Source organism: Epargyreus clarus, unplaced genomic scaffold (genome assembly GCF_041222505.1).
Source record: "Epargyreus clarus isolate Ecla_fem2 unplaced genomic scaffold, WU_Ecla_fem_2.2 ptg000009l, whole genome shotgun sequence".
NCBI lineage: Eukaryota > Metazoa > Arthropoda > Insecta > Lepidoptera > Hesperiidae > Epargyreus > Epargyreus clarus.
In genome coordinates, this window is record NW_027332217.1 from 6,210,361 (window position 1) to 6,229,257 (window position 18,897).

An 18,897-nucleotide genomic window follows, 5' to 3' on the forward strand; every position below is an offset into this window, starting at 1 on the left:
TTCCATTTATTTTCTGGTATGGAAATTATGTAAAATTTAAATGAATTTGGTCAAAGTAAAGCGCCTTACGTGTATTTATTATTTGCAAATCTTTATATAATAATAATAAAATTCATTTATTGCCATACAAAAAAATATCCAAAATATATCCCCGATAATGTACGTACCTGCGTCGTATGTGTATGTGTGTAGGTGTGTGTGTGCGTGTGTATGCGTGAGAGTGTGGAAGTGTGTGTTTGTGCTTATGTTTATGCTTATATTCCACTACTATCTTTGTATCATCTCATACACTACATAATTGAGACCATACTAGAATACGAAAAATCAACTCAATACATCTCTGGGAAAATTTTAATAGCCTATCTTAAAATAGATTATGGAATCATTATTTTCTTTTTTCTATAAGTAGGTAGGTTCTTTGGTAGGGAAAAAATCGGTGTAGGTACCGTGTATGTATGTAAGGCCTGAAATCCAAATGAAGGCTAGTTACTTTTTAACCATTCGTAGACAACGGAAAATTTGCAATGCAGACATTGGTAAACTTCATTCATTGTCAGAAATGCCTGATATATACATTTTCATTTCATCTTAACTCGTAACACAACAGGAGCAGACTCCTGACGAAAAACCAAGTCTTCAAAACTTCAGATCGGAACACTATTTCTGTAATTCAAATCATAAATGTTGCTTTATTCGTACTGCAACGTGCAAATACTACTTTTGGAAAAATCGTTTCGCTTTTTTGGTTTCAATGTTAAAATTTTAAATATAGGTATTAACGTTTTAAATTTAAAATTGGGTCGATATGGCAGTAAATCTTCCCTAAATTCCGAAATGCTTACGGATTAAAAGTTTATGAAAATGACAAAAGTGTTCCGTTGAATTTTATTCAGCTGTGAATATTTTTATCTTTTCCACTATATTCAGTCATTTTAAATGCATTTATACAATAACGAGCTTAACATAAAATAACTACTTTCCAATGTTAAAACAATGTATAAACAAGAAATTGGAACAAAAACAATACAAGGAAATAATTGTGTTGTTTGATCTATAATATTATTACAATACTATAGTAATTAATACAATATAAATAACAGTTTTGTTTAATGGTTTGTTTTGTCAATATCACCATGGCCACAGACTATATTTATATAAAAAAAACACGTAACCAGAAATAGTTAAGGAAAATATAATCCGTTGTAAAACTTGACTATTTTTAATTAAATAAAATAAATTAGGCACGAACGCGGAAACACCCATTTCCATTTTTAAAAATTTTGTTTCTTTGTTTTTTATAATGGATTATATTTTTGGTTTTATCGACTTGCATCATCATATTCACATCCTCTTTCACAGAAAATACTAATTAATATTTTAGTATATGTTTGCAGAAATTGGTGTTTGAAATAAAAATAAACAACTATAATAAAATATCTTAGAACTTTAATTAAGTATCACAAACATAACAATCTTAAAGAATAGCTACATCTGAAATGGCCACTGTTGAGAATAGAGTGTTGCAATTTTTTAATATTTGCGTAGCGACTTTCTCCAACAGATATCCTCCAAATTCTTTAGTAATTTCTATCGAATTGTTGTTAATGAATTCACCAATGTTATCACCTGTAAAATTAAATAAATATTCATTTTTATCAACGATTAGGTAAGTATTGTCTCACTATAGGTACATAAGCAAAGATATTACACATTCACAAAGGTTGTAATACAAGTTATATGTTACGAATGACAATTTGAAATACCTAAATTTTGACAAAATAATATTTTATAAATTTATTGCAATCCTGACATTATTATTATTGACATCTTTGATTATTATTGTATTAATTATTATTATTATGTAACTACACTAACGAATTAGGCTATAAACCTGTAATGTTAGATGTAAGAATTACAAAAATAAATTTTTTTTTTTTTTGAAAAACCAAATTATTGAACTAAAACAACTTTATGAACAAGTAGCTGGATCCACTAAAACCAAACCAAAATGGCATCTCCAAATGGAATGTGTGTACTAACTTAAAATACCTTTTTGACGACGACGATCAAACATTCATATCCAGAACAGAAATCTTAATTAAAAATTTAGATTTTTATCTGGCTGGGGGTCAAACCCGGAACCAACTGCACGTCAGGCCGGTACAGTGACAAATCCGCCCAGGGTATGTTATATTGATTGTGATATTGTAAACTTGTTGATATTTGCTTAGTGACATAGCTGACCATTTTTAGGTTTCCGTCCATCAAAAGGAAAAACGAAGTCCTTATAAGAACACTCCTGTGTCTTTCTGTAAGTCCGTCTATTCGCGTGTTACAACTAATTTGCATAGAATCTACTCGCCCAACCAAGTTGAAATTTTTGAATATATCAAGAAGCACGGAGCATCACCAAATTCCAGTAACACGCTTATAGAACTACACGAAACCTTTCAGCGTGCTTTTCCCTCTATTAACTTCATCATCGTGCCACTCAAAGATGAGTTTTGATTTATAATTCATATGCTTTTCTATGACCCAAACACACAAATCTTTAAATACTTACTTAGCTCCTTGTTTCCTTTGAAAAGATTTGTCATACGGTAATCAGCTTTTCCTTTGACATCGTAATCGAAAGAGTAATTCTTGAACCGGACATACTCTTTGCCATCAGCCTTCTTCTCGATATCGTAATGACATTTCAAATTTATGGAGAGATTTTCTGAAAGGCAATAACATGTTTGTAAATTTTATTGTTTCTTTAATTTGTTAATTTAATTCTTTAATTCGGAATTGCAGAAACCCTTAGTAACTCGAATTTAAATTAATACAAATAATATTTTTATCTAACGTATTTTTTAAGTAATGTCGTATCACCACGTATCATATTTTTATTACTTCTAAATAACCACACACTAAAAAAACGCACCGCAGAAAAATAAACTCTATAGGTATCTCACCTTTTTCATAAAATGTATATTGAAATAATTAATAAATTAATAACTTACAATAAGGCAGTACGTGGAGCTGGAACTTTTTCGTAGCTCATATAAATCATTAATCATTTCTTTATACAAAAAAGCGTACATACAAAGGGACAGACATTATGATACAAGTGGACGAAATTCCCCTTTCACATATAAAATATATGGTAATAGAACCCTTTTGGGTTCGACTCCGGCGGCACCACCGCCACATCTATTTCTGCCTAATAACAGCAGTGTTAGGCGCTGCTGTGTTCCGTTTTTATGGGTGTGGTAAGGGAGACATATTTTTCCGAGGCGTTCCAGTTAAGTCCTCAGGGGTAGCGGCGCATCTGTGACCGACCTCATGTAGGAATATCTAATCCTATCTGGGGTTGACTACAGATCTCTATGGGCGGCAGTAGCACTTACAATTAGGTAGATTGCATGCTCGTCTCTCTACCCCTATATTATAAAAAAAAAAAACCTATAGAAATCATAAAAAATAGTCATGTAAAAATGTTTTCTACAAATGCAAATAAGGTATCATTCAACTAAATCTAAAACAAAAAGTATTTCAGACAACAATTATTACACATACATAAATGTATAAAAACTAAATAGTTATATTTACAAGGTCTCGGCCGAGGTCAACCCACAAAGGTATTTTTGCGCATAAAAACGTTGTGATGGAACTTACTATGAGTAAATAATTATGATAATTATTCATTACGACTTATCAAGATTAACAATAGTGTTATGTAATCGCAATCGTACGAGTATAGCTCACGTATACTAATTTCAATTTTGTGACATCACGAATCTCCAAAAAAAATTAAACAGCTTGCAAGACAAACGCTTTATAATAATTGGCAAAGTGCTAGTCGAACTCGCACATAGAGGGTTCTCTACCACCAAATTTTCATTATATTTTTTTTGTTTCTCGTCATCATCGCAGCCATAGAAGTAAATTCACTGTGAAAGTTTCAACTGTCTTTCTATTACGGTTCGATAGATAAAGCGAAAAATAACAGTTTCTTGTATGTCACCCCTCATTTATTTTCAAGATGTTTTTTTTTAGTATTCGTTGTTTTGGCGGCCACCGTTATACTCGTAATACTGTGTCGAAAACTCGAAGTATCTTAATACAGTTTAAGAGATAGAGTCTTGTGACAGACGGACAGAATGCGGAGTCTTAGTACTAGGGTTCAGTTTTTGACGCTTTGGGTACGGAACTCTAATAAACGTATTTTAAGATAAATGATTAATGATTGACGATGAAGTATGCTAAATAGTACAAGCTCCACGTGCTAGGTTATAATAATTTACATATTAATAATTAAGTTATATTTAATGGAACACATGTTTCTTTCGCTGCTTTTTAACATAGCTGTGGTACAATATTAAATAAAGAAGTAGGTACGTTTAATTTTCTTGTATAATTTCTTTGTTCAAATTATTTAGATTTAATTTAAAGCAGTTATGGTCCGAGGTACCAATCTCAAATATACACGTTTTATTTTTCGAAATGTGCGTTTTAGAAAAAAAGTTAAAAAGTTTTTGTTTTGCGAGGTGATCAGTGGCGATTAGGACAATAAATGTCCAATTTATGGTAATTGGTAGTTAAAGTTAATTACTTACTAAGTTTTAATTTCATTTTTCCATCCCCATCAATGGGTAAAATCAGAATTTTGCCAGTTGCAGTATAATCTCCCTGCAACACGCAATCGAAGTGGAATTGTAAATCTATAGTCTTTTTCTTAAGATCCCATCTGCAAAATGAATTTATTATATTATAATATAATAAATCTTTATTTTTTTGATATTATCTTTGCCATTTATTATATTATAATATAATAAATAAAGAAAAAAATAAAGAACTGATATAAAAATACGGAGAGTAGTTCGATGGGCGTGGCAGCCAGCTTACTTATATTAATATGAGGCCACAATCTTCTGTAGTGGTAGGTATCTGAAATCGTACTACATCTACAAATAAAACCGTTGTTTTATGTGGAGTTAGCTACAAATATACATCGGCAGCAATAACCACTTACCATCAGATGGACTGCAGGCACTTTCCTAGTCAGAATACGGCTACGGTATCCTCTGCCTGTCGTAAGAGGCGATTAAAAGGGGCTTGCAGGGTTGCGGGCCGCAAGAGTGAGAGCTCGAACCACCCGGCTGGGAACTCCGGGAAGGACGGCAGTATGTGTGGTCGCATACCGTCGTGCACACCAGACGGTGTGGCGAGCGTCACGCTCACCTGGGCGGAGCCCGATGAGGCAACGCGCTAAGAGGACTCCAGTTGCGTTCCTCTGGAGATCCTCTACGCAGCGCCGATGACGGCCACCGGGGTTTTAGTGCGGTAAGAATCCCACATAATCCCGTGCCGCTCCCACTGCGTAGGGTACCTTTTGAAGGTTTCCCCTCATAAACAAAAAAGGCACTTTCCTAATTCAATCTCATGAAAACATACTTACTTAACTTTGTCCATGATGGTAGTCTCCAGTCCTTTAATACTCGAATTTTTCAACTTAAATATAAGTCCTGAGAGATCAAAACTAACGTCGTCTATCGATTCAAGTTTTTCCACGCCAAATTCAGGCATGCCCCCGATAAAAATTGGTACCATTTTCTGGTAAGCTGGCAACATACACTTCGAGTCGTCCAGGTGACATTTTTCAACCGGTAACACTGAAACAAATGTACAAACTAAATTATTTTGTGAATTAACTCAATACGAAATAATAAATGTGTATACAAATAGTTGCTTAAAATACTTGTATACAAAATACTTGATATACAAATATTTTAACTAAAATTGAAGAGGTATTCATTATTAACCATTGCTACTCTTGAAGACTCGACATAGATGACTTAATAAAGAACTCAATAAAGTTGCGATGTTCATATCACCTCATGAGTCATCTTATCATATAAATAATATATATAATATTCATAAATATGGAGTGAGTCTTCATTAAAAAAAAAATCAGCTATGTATTGTACGGATCTAATAAAAGAGTTGATTTATACAATTTGTCAGCGTTTCGCTTGCAATTGGTCTGTAATTCAAAGACTCTTTCAGGTCATATGTACATTTATTTCTACCGTTTTATAGCCATACACAACCAAGCCTAATGAAATGAAAATGAAATAAAATATATTTATTTTGTATGGGCCAATGGCGGCACTTACAAATTGTCAGTTACAATATTTTTAACCGACTTCCAAAAAGGAGGAGGTTACTCAATTCGACCGTATATATTTTTTTTTTTTATGTTTGTTCGGCGATTTTTTCACGATGCCGCGACCGATCGACATGATTCATACACCATTGTATGCGGCTAGTTTCACAGGGGGTCCCATATCGAGGAAATTTGAAAATTTTCGCCAGTTTTCCCGGGAAATTGGAAAAACCCGATCTCTTTCTTTTCTTTCCCGATATAAACTTCAATAACTCGAGTATTTCTTAACCAATTTCAATTTTCTTTTTTTCATATGAAAGGGTGTTTTGTTGCGGTACTTTCCTACTATGACATTAGTATGCTCTGATGATTAGAACTTAAGTAATGGGGTGGAACTTATCATCACTACCCCTGCTTTTTACATATTTTATGACAACTTTCCTTCTGCCCACTCAATTCTCATGAAACTTTAAATGAACATTGAGTATCTAAATTAACATGATATGATGGAAAATTCGACCTTCAACTCTTCAACCCTGGTAATGCAGAAGTGCCTCCTGCCTCAACCATACAAGTAAGGCATTTGGAACTTATGGATATTTAATAAGGTTGATAGGTAGAGATATATGATGGAAAATATGGCCTTCAACTCTTCAACTCTGATAATGCAGAGGTGCCTCCTGCCTAAACCATACAAGTTAGGCATTTGGAGCTTACGAATATATGATAAGGTCTTTGAGTAGAGACATATGATGGAAGATATGAACTTCAATTCTTCAATCCTTATGATGCAGAGGTGCCTCCAATGTAAAGTAAATAGATTAGACATTTGTTGTAATGAAGTTGGTAGACAGAGATATACGATGAAAAATTTGACCTTCAACTCCTTAGATCTGATGATGCAGAGGTACCTCCAGCCTAAACCACATGAATAAGCCATTTAATGCTTTCACACATATTTTACAGGTCCTAAGCAGGTACATGTAATGAAAAAAATGACCTTCAATTCTTTCACTCTGATAATGCTGGTGTGCTTCCAAGTTAAACCACTGGAGTTAGCCATTTTGTGCTTTCATATATGTATTAACGTCACTAAGCAGACACATATGATGAAAATTCAAGGTCTTAACCCTGATAACTTTGACCATAAAGTCTTCAATCCTAGTGACGCAGGGACACTGCTGGCCTAAACAACAGTAACTTGACAATCACTTCTTACAAATATAAAATATGATTAATGAATACGCTGTAGTTTTCCTTAACTATTGAATTAAGGTAAATTGGACCGACTCACTCGCAGAGTTTTAGCACCTAGTTTGATTTATTTACTTTTCTGTTCCAACCTAACCTAGCAAACAATATAGAATAGCATGTAGCCTCGCCTATAGTGTTTCGTATTGAATTGATTAGGTTAGGTTGAAACATATAAGGCAATATAAAACTAAGCGAGCAGAGCGCGGAAGCGCCCTGCGAGCGGGTGGGTCCAATTCGTATGATTTCAGACCTTACCTTTATTCATGATCACATTTATACAATTTTACATAATATTAATACAAACATTAACATATCATCACTAAAAAGGGTGAAAAAAAAAATTTTAACAAAAAAATAAAACCGACTTCTATGTCACTACAAAGTAAAAAATAATTGAAATAAATGTTGGTTTAATACATATTTCTGAAGTCGGCGCTCATATTAGACACGTTTACGCCATTATCAAACGAAATTTATTGAGCGCCAACTTCAGAAATATGTATTAAACCAACATTTATTTCAATTATTTTTTACTTTGTAGTGACATAGAAGTCGGTTTTATTTTTTTGTTAAAATTTTTTTTTCTTAACTACTACCGCATCGGAACGCGACCTCTACTGAGAAGATCCGGTAAGAAACTCAGTGGGCTTGTCTTTTTTTTTAATAATAATTATTCTCTTTTTTTTTTAATGCCATCATTTTTACATATAATTAATAAAGCATTAGCTCCAGTATCTATCTTGCTTTACATTTATCTAAAAAGAAGTTTGTTCAGCTAGATACGCTATACTTTGACATTTTCGTAATTAACTAACATTTTTTTATTGATCAGTCCCAAACTGTTTTATCATCAGAAATTTTATAATAAGCTTTACTAAGCACCAAAATGGAAACCTTTGTAACATATAAAATACACAGTATCTATGCCTATACAATTGAACTACCAAAAGCTCTACCAACTTAAAGAATAACTGCATATTGAGTATGTTTTGTACATACAAGACGTAAAATAAGTAATATATTATTTCTTTTGTATCATTTATAAGAAATTATAGTTTATTATAGTTTTTGCTACTTTGCAAAGTTGTAAACATATTTGCAAATTTAGGTATGTCATTAAAATAAAAATACTTTAGTAAAATATAGTTATCAAATGTAAAAGTCACAAAAAATCACCTAAGAACAAGTTTGTAAGGTCAATCAAGGCAAAGCGTCTAAAATCTTATATTGCCGAACCTAATATGCCCCGTCAATTATTTATCAATGACACGCCCAATTTAGATAAACTCGAAGATACTAAATAAACCTAGTCAGTATAAAAGAACTTGTTAGCCGACTCAAAAAAATAAGGTTCTACTTATGTATGCCTATATTTTTTTGGATATTTCTATTCGCGTTACTAGGCGCTTGCGTCATTAGAAGCGTGATATAGGAATATTTTAAACCGATTTCAAGGATCTTTTTTCTAAAACAAGCCACGTGTTTGAAATTAAAAATATCAATTAAAATAAATCCGACAACATGAATAATTTGCATACTTCGTCAAAAGGAAATTAGAAGTGCCATTTCCATTTTTTGGAAATTAATTTTAATGTACCCAATGTAACTCCTGCTACCAAGACATATCTGAGTATTAATACCCGTTTAGACTACATCTCATGTTAAACATACAGACAGACATTTCAGAATAAATGACGCGACTGCTACAAAGAGAGTCTTATAAAAATATGTCAATATTACTTATATATAGTTACCGAATTGTATACCTATATATATTTATAGGTATACAATTCGGTGGTTTATGAGCTTTAGAGATAGAGAATAAGATTACCAGTGCTAGCACAGTGATTACGTATTGTGATGAATACGCCATAAATTATATTCAAGTGATTGTAAAAAATCGCAAACATACTTGATCTTCAAGATTATGTTAATTTTGACTTTGAACACTTCATGATGTCTAAGCTATGTAGGTATAAGAGTTAGATTAGACACCAAAAAAATACCACACCAAATCAATATTTTCACGGTACAGGATAACATCGAAAATGTGAGAGTACGTATTTCACAGTGTCATTTTCGACACTTAACAGCAAAAATAACGAACTGTTTTTGTGATTTTCTATATTTTTGTTAGTTTAAATAAGCCATTAGACTGCCAAAACAAGATACAATATCCCTAGAATTTGTGTGAAGGCATGCCTACGAATTTTATAAATCTCTCGTATTCGATGAAAGTGGTAACATGCTTTGTACTTCTACTGTGGTATATAGTTCCTGTGGCATCTATTTTAGCCTCATAACAACAATGTTATATGTAACTAGCTGACCCGGCAAACGTTGAGTTGCCATATAAATAAAAAAATGTTAAGGGTGAACAACCCTTATCACTTAGGGGTATAAAAAATAAATAGTAGCCGATTCTCAGACCTACTGAACATGCACATAAAATTTGGTGAAAATCGGTAAAGCCATTTCGGACGAGTAGGGTAAACCCAATGCCTAAACCCTTCTCTCTAAAGGACGTTCGAGTTCTAAGACGCCAGCAACCCTGTTAGCACCCTTTCAGTAGCCTCCTACGACAGGCAGGAGATACCATAGCTCTTTTCTTTTCCCAAGACTACTGGGACAAATATTAAGAAAATCGAAAAGTAATCTAAATTTTCTATGCTGACGAACAGTTATTTTTAAAAGAACTGTGAAATGCTAATCAATAAAATAATTCCTGTCATTAGCAAAGTGTTAAAAAGGGTTTAAAATAAGATTAGTACACTTTTCATTATATTTATTGGAATATTATAATGATAATTATTGTTTTATTTAACTTTAAGTGAGTAATATCTACTACATAAGACACTATTAAGTAAAATGCTATATGTAAGTGACAAAAATAATCTAAAATATTCAAATAAAGTCATTGCTCGCTGACCTGCAAATCATTTTCACTCGAGAAAATGGTTAAAATCTTAACTTTTTATAAAATTATACACTGATTCATAATAAAGTTAACAAAGTCACAATAATTCTTCACTTAAAAGCACCTTATTTTAATATATTAATGTTATCTATTGCGAAATCGACGATTGCGATGAGAGTGTAAATTGGTTTTTAAATCAATTTATCCCAAAGTTGTATAGTATTTTTAAATAGACATTCCTATTCGTAAATTAATAGCATTATTAATCATTTTAAATTGTTCTTTAAAACCTCAAAATTAAATCCTTATTAAAATGTATGTCCGATTTCATTTCATATTTTATTTATAAACATAAAATTTTTAAAACTTACCCGAAGATTTCGCAGCCAAAATGAATACCCCCAAATACAGTACTCTTAGTAGTAATTTCATTATTATGTAAATGTTGTTGTATGATTGTTGTAAAGACTGATTTATAACTGTCAGTTAGGATCGGCGTTAGCGTTCATATAGGTGCCAAAATGGCTGCCACACCACTAATAAAAACAAAAAGCGTATCGATGTAATATTATGTAAAAAATATCCAGTGCTGACTAAATTTATGATGCCATTTAATTATTATTAATTGTCCTAACCAGTTTTTGACCATGATCTTACAACGTGATTTGGTTTGACGTCATAATAATATAACGGCACTTTTTATACAAATCTAAAAAATGATATCATTTTGAAAATAGGTCGATATAGGTTTTGGAAATTTGTGAACCATTTTCGATTACATGCGTCATAATAAATCGAATTATTCATCTTAATCCATGCATTTGTTAAATAAAATCAAAAAAATATAAAGAGTCGGCTTCTGTTTTGTAGACAAATAAAAGATAATAATAAAAAAGTACTTTGTCGTCAAGACATGAGCGGCCTAGTGCTGTGCACTGATCTTCCCTCATTCTCCTCTCAGAATAAGAGGGATTTAGGCCTTAATCCACTGCCCTACCCAAATGTGAATTGGTAGACTTTACACACATTTGACTTTTAGGGTTCCGTACCCAAAGGGTAAAAACGGAACCCTATTACTAAGACTTCGCTGTCTGTCCATCTGTCCGTCTGTCACAGAGCTATATCTCGAGAACTGTAGTAGATAGACACATGCTTGTTTTACAGGGAATGCATAGTGGTGGTCGCTATAACAACAAATACTAAAAATAAACTAAAGTTTCATATTAAAGGGGTCTAAAAATCGATTGAGAGGCTGCCATTCAACCATTAGGCTCTCTATTCACTCATACTAAGGACCTGTCAAATAAGATATCAAATCTGTGTACTCAAATAAAGTAAATACCTAAGGGTTCCGTATGAAGATCTGTAAAGTATATGTATTATATCAAACTTTGTAATCCTTAGAAAAAACTCGTTCTCAGCAATTCTATAGAACCGAGTCGATGATAAATAAACAAGTAATCACATTAAAAACAAAAACTCGATTGCTTAAAAAGGGAATTATTTATTGAAAAAGGAAGTAGCCTATGCTACTTCCATAATATAAACAAATCCAACCACACATCATATGTCAAAACCCTTTAAGCTGTTTTGGCTGTATGTCTCATGTTTTCGTACGTGCGCCAAAAATGAGATATACATAATAATGGTACGAAACAGGGCTATGGTATCCCGTCCCTGTCATCGGGTGGCAAGGATGGGAGTTCAAACCACCTTGCCAGCGACTCCGGGAAGGACGATGGTATATGTGGCTGCTTACCGTAGTCGTACATACATAATGGTGTAACGAGCTTCATGCTCACTAAATAATGACGATGGGACAACGCGCTCGAAATACTCTGGTTGAGTTTCTTTAGAGACCCCAGAGTCATCTACGCACCGCCGAAGACGGCCGCCTGAGGGATTTTAATGCGGTAAAAATCCTACATAACCCCGTGTCGCTCCCACAGCACCGAATATTTTTTGAAGGTTTCCTCTCGTCAAAAAAGTGAGTAATTCGATATTAAATTCAACAAATATGCAAATGCCACTATTTTGGTTTTCAAACTTTATCGAATCGAGCATCAAAAACCTGTTCTTAAAATATTCATAACATACATGATACTAATCTGTAAAACGTTTTGCTTATTATTTTTTTGAAACAAGTTTTGCATTTACTAAATATCATGTCATATGCATCTTATTTATAAACCAATTAAGATTTATAAATATCTTATTGTATCTTGATGGAAATAAAATAACTTGCAATATATTTTGTGAGACAACACTTTTAAGTGATTGCCAAGATAGGGCTTATGATACTTCATTATTCAAAACTTTAGTGTTCTCAGCGTATTATTGATTATATGTATAACGTCAGGTTATAAATTGATTGAAGGTGGTAGAATCCCCTGCGGTTTGACTCCGGTCGCACCACCGCCACACCTATTTCTGTCTAATAAAAGCAATATTCAGCGCTGCTGTGCTCTGGTTTAAAGGGTATGATAAGATCATAATAATATATTTTCTGTATTTGATATCCAATAAAAATATTAAAGCGGTAAAGTAATAATAGGATTATGAAACTTTGCATGGAGAACTCCATAAAATGATTTTTTTTTACTTTAATACCCTCCGATTCATTGGCCAATAATAAAGGTTTTCAAAAATACGCCATTTAACAATAATTACTTTAATTAAAACAAGAAAATTCAAATTCAATTCCGAATTCTTTTTTTAACATTCAATTATCAAATAATTCCTCCATTGGTACCGATCGCAAGTAAGTTTTAATTGCTTCAAATATTTCCTTGTGTACTTTGTCCAACATAGGCCTTCCAAAAGTCTCAGACAGAAGTCTCCAGTTTTCATTCATAAATTTTAGCATTGCGGTACCTGCAACAAAAAATAAATATAAACTCTATATCAAAACTAATTACATTATACAGGATGACTAGACTTAATATCAATAAATAAAGTCGTAATCATTACTTAATGATTACGACTTTAAAATTATGCAACCTATTTTTAATTTGTATTAATTTTAAATAAATGAAATGTATTTTAATTCAATAACCCCTCAGGTTTATGAAGAATTACGATTTATAATATAACTATATCACAAAATTCCGTTTCAAAAGGATTCTATAGAGATTTTTTTATATCATAGAACAAATCGTTCGATGTTAATTTTTACGTACTTATTATTTTTCTTCATATCTTTAAAAAACTACAAATGTTATATAACAATTGTTATAATAATTTTTACAATTATATGCAATTAACACTTACTCAGACGTTTGTCCCCGTTGAATAAATTTGTAAGATCAAAATGGGCGCCGCCTTTAACATCGAATTTAAATTTATAACTTTTTAATTCCATTGTATCTTTACCATCTTTATTCTTCACGATGTTGAATGGTATCGTCATCTCCACTTCAAGGGTTTCTGAAATAAATAAAAAGTCATTAATAATAATTTAATACGAATAATGCTAATTTTGGAGTGACTGGCTGGCTTTTCAAATATTTTAAATATAGTTAAGAACATTGTATGATACGGGTCATCTTAACCGACATTAAATAGTGCAAAAATATTAAAAACAAAGAGGTACATCCTTTCAAGTTATCCATAGATACATGTTTGTAACATGGTAATTATTTTATTCATCAGTAAAGTTCGTAATCATGCTTAATAGTTTAAATCATATAGTTAATACCTATCAGTATATTTTTTAGGAATTCAATGTAACAGTTTACGGTCATTTCATCTCGACGAAATGTCCGTGTCATAAGTAATCTATAAGTAATACAGTTTCCGCGTTCATTATATTAACTTTATTTAAAATATAGATAAATACTCACTTAAATTTATTTTCATATCACCATTTCCACTAATAGGTAAAACTAGGAGTTGTCCTGAAGCCACGTATTTAGATTTCATGTCCATGTTTGAGGTGTATGCTATTTTTAGAACATTTTTTGACTTATCGAAGCTGTAATAAAATATGTAAGATATACTAAGTACCTCCTTAAGGCTTTATCGAACTCAACAACTATTTATTTGATAAAAATCTATTAAATATTTAATTTGGCCAAGAATTAAATTGGTAACAGGGATCAGTCACAATTATTTAGTAATTTGTATAGTAAATTGAAATAATACTGAATATAAATCAAAGTTATCATATTTTGAACTGCAAAATTAAAGTATCAGGTACACTAAGCATAGACATAATAAAATTTGAGGAGACTTATTCATTTCTTAATGTTATAGCGTGATAAAATAAAACGAAAATAAACCAGAATCACTCCACGCGCGTCGTAAATACAAAAAAATAACGACGTGTAACACACAAATAAATTAAACACAGACATGTTAAAATTACCTGATGTGTTTGATGACGGCTTGTTTTAATCCCTTTATGTATGCATCAGTGACCGTCAACTTCAAACCAGCAAGATCGACCATGTTCTTATCGATATACATCTCGTCCAAAGGCTTCGTGCCCAGCTCCGGTATACCTTCGGTGATAATTGGCAACACATCCTGAGCAACGCCCAAGATACAAGATGAATCTGATATCTTACATTTTCGAGACAACTGCGGCACTGGAAAAATAATAAAATTCATATTAATGATGCATTCCTGCGCAGCTACATAAGCGTAATAGAAAACTGGTTTAAACATTTTCATTTTGTAGATAGAAATCTGGAAATATGTTGCTAAGTGTTGATCTCCATTAAAAAAGGGATCCTGGATGATCAGATGTTCATGTAAACAATACTAAAAGTATTTATATTAGGAAGAAATAATTGTCCTTGGAATAAATACCTATAAGGATCAATAAATAAAAGGAACGTTTTAAAGACTCTGAGATAGGACGATAAATAAGTGGGAGCAAAAAATAATCTAGAATTATGATGTGTGTGTCTAAATATAGCTTTTAATATAAGAGATACTATTGGACAAAAATAAATAAATCGATTTAATAGGGAGCTTACAGGCATTCTGTGTTTTGGTTAAACACATATTGCCACAACTATTCATATTCCAGGCAAAAATAATCAATAACCAATAAGTAATTCAGACATCAGAGACAACAAGGTACTGTGGATATGAGAACCCTTAGATTACTTTCAATGTGTTGTTAAATCTAGTGTAGCTATAGGCATTTAAGCTAGAGTTACTTCTTAAAAATAGGTGGACTGTCGACTCATTATACTACAATAAAGTAAAAAAAACGTATGAATACAATGAAGAAAAAAGTGGTCAAGCGCGTATCGCCATAGAATTGGTTCCGTAGTCGAGATTCTTTTTTATTTTATACATAGCTAAGTAACTTGTAACATGTGAATGCTACCACCGTAAACTTATTGGCACTTAAATTATTTTTTCATAATTTACATATATGGAGTGACACCCTTAATTTTTCTTTTCATAATTTGATACACTATTTTACACCATTTTATGGTTTTAAATGTCAAATTTTATCCGTACAAAATGTCTTTAATTCAAAATAGCGTGACGAACAGGCGAGACCGACAAAAATGTAAGGCTTCCAGTTTTACCATTTATCTACGAAACCCTTACAAGTTACAAACCTACTTAGATAAATATTAGTAGCAGTTAATTGTTTAAACAACTAGCGATTAAACCGTAGATAATTATATAACACACGAACATTACATTATTTTTTGTCATGGAACAGAAAAAACAGAAGAAACTTGATTTTCTTTTCTATGATTTTTTGTATCAGACTGTTGTTCGCTGCTACGCTTACGTAAGTTTCGAAGCTATAGATACTTCTTGGCTATTTAAAGATAATATAATTAAAATAGTTTAAGGTACATGAGAGAATCGTAATACTAAATAACAGGGTCATGTTAGACTGAAGCTGCGAAACAGAGTAGGTACCTTTTAGTTTTATTGATGTTAATGCAATAAACTGCAATATTTTAAAGAAGAAAATATGGCTTCCCCTCGTATGTTCATAAAATAAACTTATTTTAAAATGAATTGCTCGCTTTTCGCCTTAAAATTATTGTCAAATGTAATTAAAATTATATATACTACAATAAGGTTTATGTCTTTTTTTAACAACGGGTACCTACAGACATTTTGACAATAAATCGGCCACTGCCCTTGGCAATTTCACTTTTAATTACCACTCCAAACAATTGCTCCAAACAAGGGCTTGAAACCAAGGATTGTTCCAACACAAACTAGTAATTAAAATATTAACCCACAAATCTCTTTTTAGTTAAATATTAGTGGTAATATCACTAGCATACAGATTTTGCCTGTTGACCTATTCTGGTTTGGAGAAAGACTGGTTGCTATAGGTAAAACAGGACAATATTTTAGATAGAAACAAAAGACTCCTGTCCTATGCTGGATTCATTACGGTTTTTTTATAACTAGCAAACGAACATGCAATACACGAGGACATTTGTAACCAACTCCGTTTAGAACAGGAGTTCTATCTGAAGTCAATCACAGGTGGGTAGCCACTGCCGGGGACTAACATGGCCGTCTCATACGCAAGTCAGGCAGCACAAATACTTTTACTCCACCAAAAAGCAACGCAACCAAAGCTTCATGCTAATAATAGGTGGGTACCTCCCATCCTACCATCATTCAAATTCGGGTAAACTCCACACCCGTACATTTCTTAAATTATATCATCAAGAGGAAAATATTAAAAAATAACTTTTTATATATTCATATCTGTTTTTAAGTTTACACACAATATGAACATACCATAAAGAAATAAGACAAAAAATTAAGAAGTACAATTTAAATATATGACTTACCTGCACAAAAAATTGTTGTGAATTGAATTAAGATTAACACTTTTAATACTGAGGAAATCATTTTGCCGGTTTATTTTCCCAGTTACTATAAATACGAGTAATTGTCAGGATGAACGTTGTACTTTAGAACTTATCTAGCACAGAGACAATGGTCTAGGATTACTCTGATGCACCCTATATATAAATTAGTTCATTGCATGACAAGCACTATTAGATAACTACGATCTTTTTTATCGTCGTGTTTTAAGGTTCCGTAAATCTTACAATAAACTTTAGCGAAAACAAAGATATAAAACGCGAAATGGTACAAATCTTCGATATTACTTAGCGTATGAATCTACCCGAAATAATTTAATTATTTAAAAGCGTCTAATGTGGGTATATAATTAAAATAATCTACACTTTATTGTCTATGGTAATTTGCTGCACTATGGCATGTTTATTGATACATTTCAAAGGTGGTAGAACCCTTTGTGGTTCGACTCCGGCGGCACCACCGCCACACCTATTTCTACCTAATAACAGCAGTGTTAGGCACTGCTGTGTTCCGGTTTGAGGGGTGTGGTAAGGGTGACAGACTTTTCCGAGGCGTTCCAGCGTAGTCCTCAGGGGTAGCGGCGCATCTGTGGCCGACCTCAGGTAGGAATATCTAATCCTATCTGGGGTTGATTACAGATGTCCATGGGCGGCAGTAGCCACTTACCATCAAGTGGACTGCATGCTCGTCTGCTACTCTTATATTATAAAAAAAAAAAACATTTTAAAAGTATAGTTTAAATTTTACACAAAAGGTGTAATGAATCGGATAGCAGTTAAAACTGTTGACTGAGAAACAGTACTCATATCGTCCCTTTTTAAGACTGGATCCTTTTAACCTTAAAAATACCGATCCAGTTATAAAAGGAGTCACTTCGCATACATATAACTATATTGAATATGAATATTGGACACTGAATTTAAAAGGTTAAATAGCCTATGTGACGTATATGCTATCTTGAAGAAGAAGAAGAAGTATCTATAGGTATTACCTATACCTACTTTAAGCTATAAGATTATGTATGAATTCGTTTAGTTAAATCTACGTATACATAGGTATAGTTATAAAAAAATATAAAAATATTAGTCTTTGATTTAGTAAGTAACTACCTGTAGAAATAAAACTATAAAATCTGTTTTTATTTTAACTGTTACAGACTGATCTTTATGCCTGTATAAGACAATGAGGACGTTTTTTTTATTGTTTACGAGGGGGAAACCTTCAAAAGGTACCCTCTTTCGTGAGAGCGACACAGGGTTATGTGGGATTCTTACCGCACTAAAACCCCCCGGTGACCCTCCTCGGCGCTGCACAGAGGACTCCGGGATCTCCAAAGAAACGCAACCGGAATACTCTTAGCGCGTTGCCCCGTCGGGCTCCGCCCAGGTGAGCATGGTTTTTTTTCCAGAATCAAACACATGCGAAAAAAGCACCTCATTAAAAATATTACCCATATAGGTAGATCAAATATATTACTTTATGCCCACAATATTTTAAGATGTACAGAAATAATACATTTGTCAGTTGTCACTTAATAATTTTATAATTAACACTAGTTGTTAGTCTATTTAAAATGATTGCTTTACTTTTATGCAATCTTGGTATTCAATCTTAGCACTGTCACGTACTGAACTAATTACACAGTTCATTAATATAATAAGGAAGGAAGATCGGGGGCAGTAGTATCCATAGAAAATTACCACCGCCAATCCATATCCATCTTGTGGCGACTTCCTGCTACTCG

The 18,897-nt window shown here is 32.5% G+C and overlaps 2 protein-coding genes across 2 annotated transcripts; both read right to left on the reverse strand.

The window, feature by feature from the left end:
* Positions 1-1,424: 1,424 nt before the first annotated feature.
* Positions 1,425-10,820, reverse strand: LOC140744647 (circadian clock-controlled protein daywake-like). Its single transcript, XM_073076265.1, has 5 exons — positions 10,694-10,820; positions 5,444-5,657; positions 4,602-4,732; positions 2,564-2,719; positions 1,425-1,626 (listed from the first exon to the last, which is right to left on the reverse strand). The coding sequence occupies exons 1-5, from the start codon at positions 10,752-10,754 to the stop codon at positions 1,475-1,477; spliced, it is 714 nt and encodes a 237-aa protein (XP_072932366.1). The 5' UTR covers positions 10,755-10,820; the 3' UTR covers positions 1,425-1,474.
* Positions 10,821-12,977: 2,157 nt separating this feature from the next.
* On the reverse strand, positions 12,978-17,465 carry LOC140744648 (circadian clock-controlled protein daywake). The gene is made up of 5 exons (XM_073076266.1): positions 17,117-17,465; positions 14,689-14,911; positions 14,165-14,295; positions 13,593-13,748; positions 12,978-13,196 (listed from the first exon to the last, which is right to left on the reverse strand). The coding sequence occupies exons 1-5, from the start codon at positions 17,175-17,177 to the stop codon at positions 13,045-13,047; spliced, it is 723 nt and encodes a 240-aa protein (XP_072932367.1). The 5' UTR covers positions 17,178-17,465; the 3' UTR covers positions 12,978-13,044.
* Between the last annotated feature and the right edge of the window lie 1,432 nt (positions 17,466-18,897).

Excerpts from the sequence above, each read along its gene's own strand:
- LOC140744648 (XM_073076266.1), bottom strand. The coding sequence starts at position 17,177 with ATGATTTCCTCAGTATTAAAAGTGTTAATCTTAATTCAATTCACAACA. Across the intron at positions 14,296-14,688 it reads GCCGTCATCAAACACATCAG|CTTCGATAAGTCAAAAAATG; the intron begins GTAATTTTAACA and ends ATTTTATTACAG. Across the intron at positions 13,197-13,592 it reads CAACGGGGACAAACGTCTGA|GTACCGCAATGCTAAAATTT; the intron begins GTAAGTGTTAAT and ends TTTTTGTTGCAG.
- LOC140744647 (XM_073076265.1), bottom strand. The coding sequence starts at position 10,754 with ATGAAATTACTACTAAGAGTACTGTATTTGGGGGTATTCATTTTGGCT. Across the intron at positions 4,733-5,443 it reads ACCATCATGGACAAAGTTAA|ATGGGATCTTAAGAAAAAGA; the intron begins GTAAGTATGTTT and ends TTCATTTTGCAG. Across the intron at positions 2,720-4,601 it reads AAAAATGAAATTAAAACTTA|AAAATCTCTCCATAAATTTG; the intron begins GTAAGTAATTAA and ends ATTGCCTTTCAG.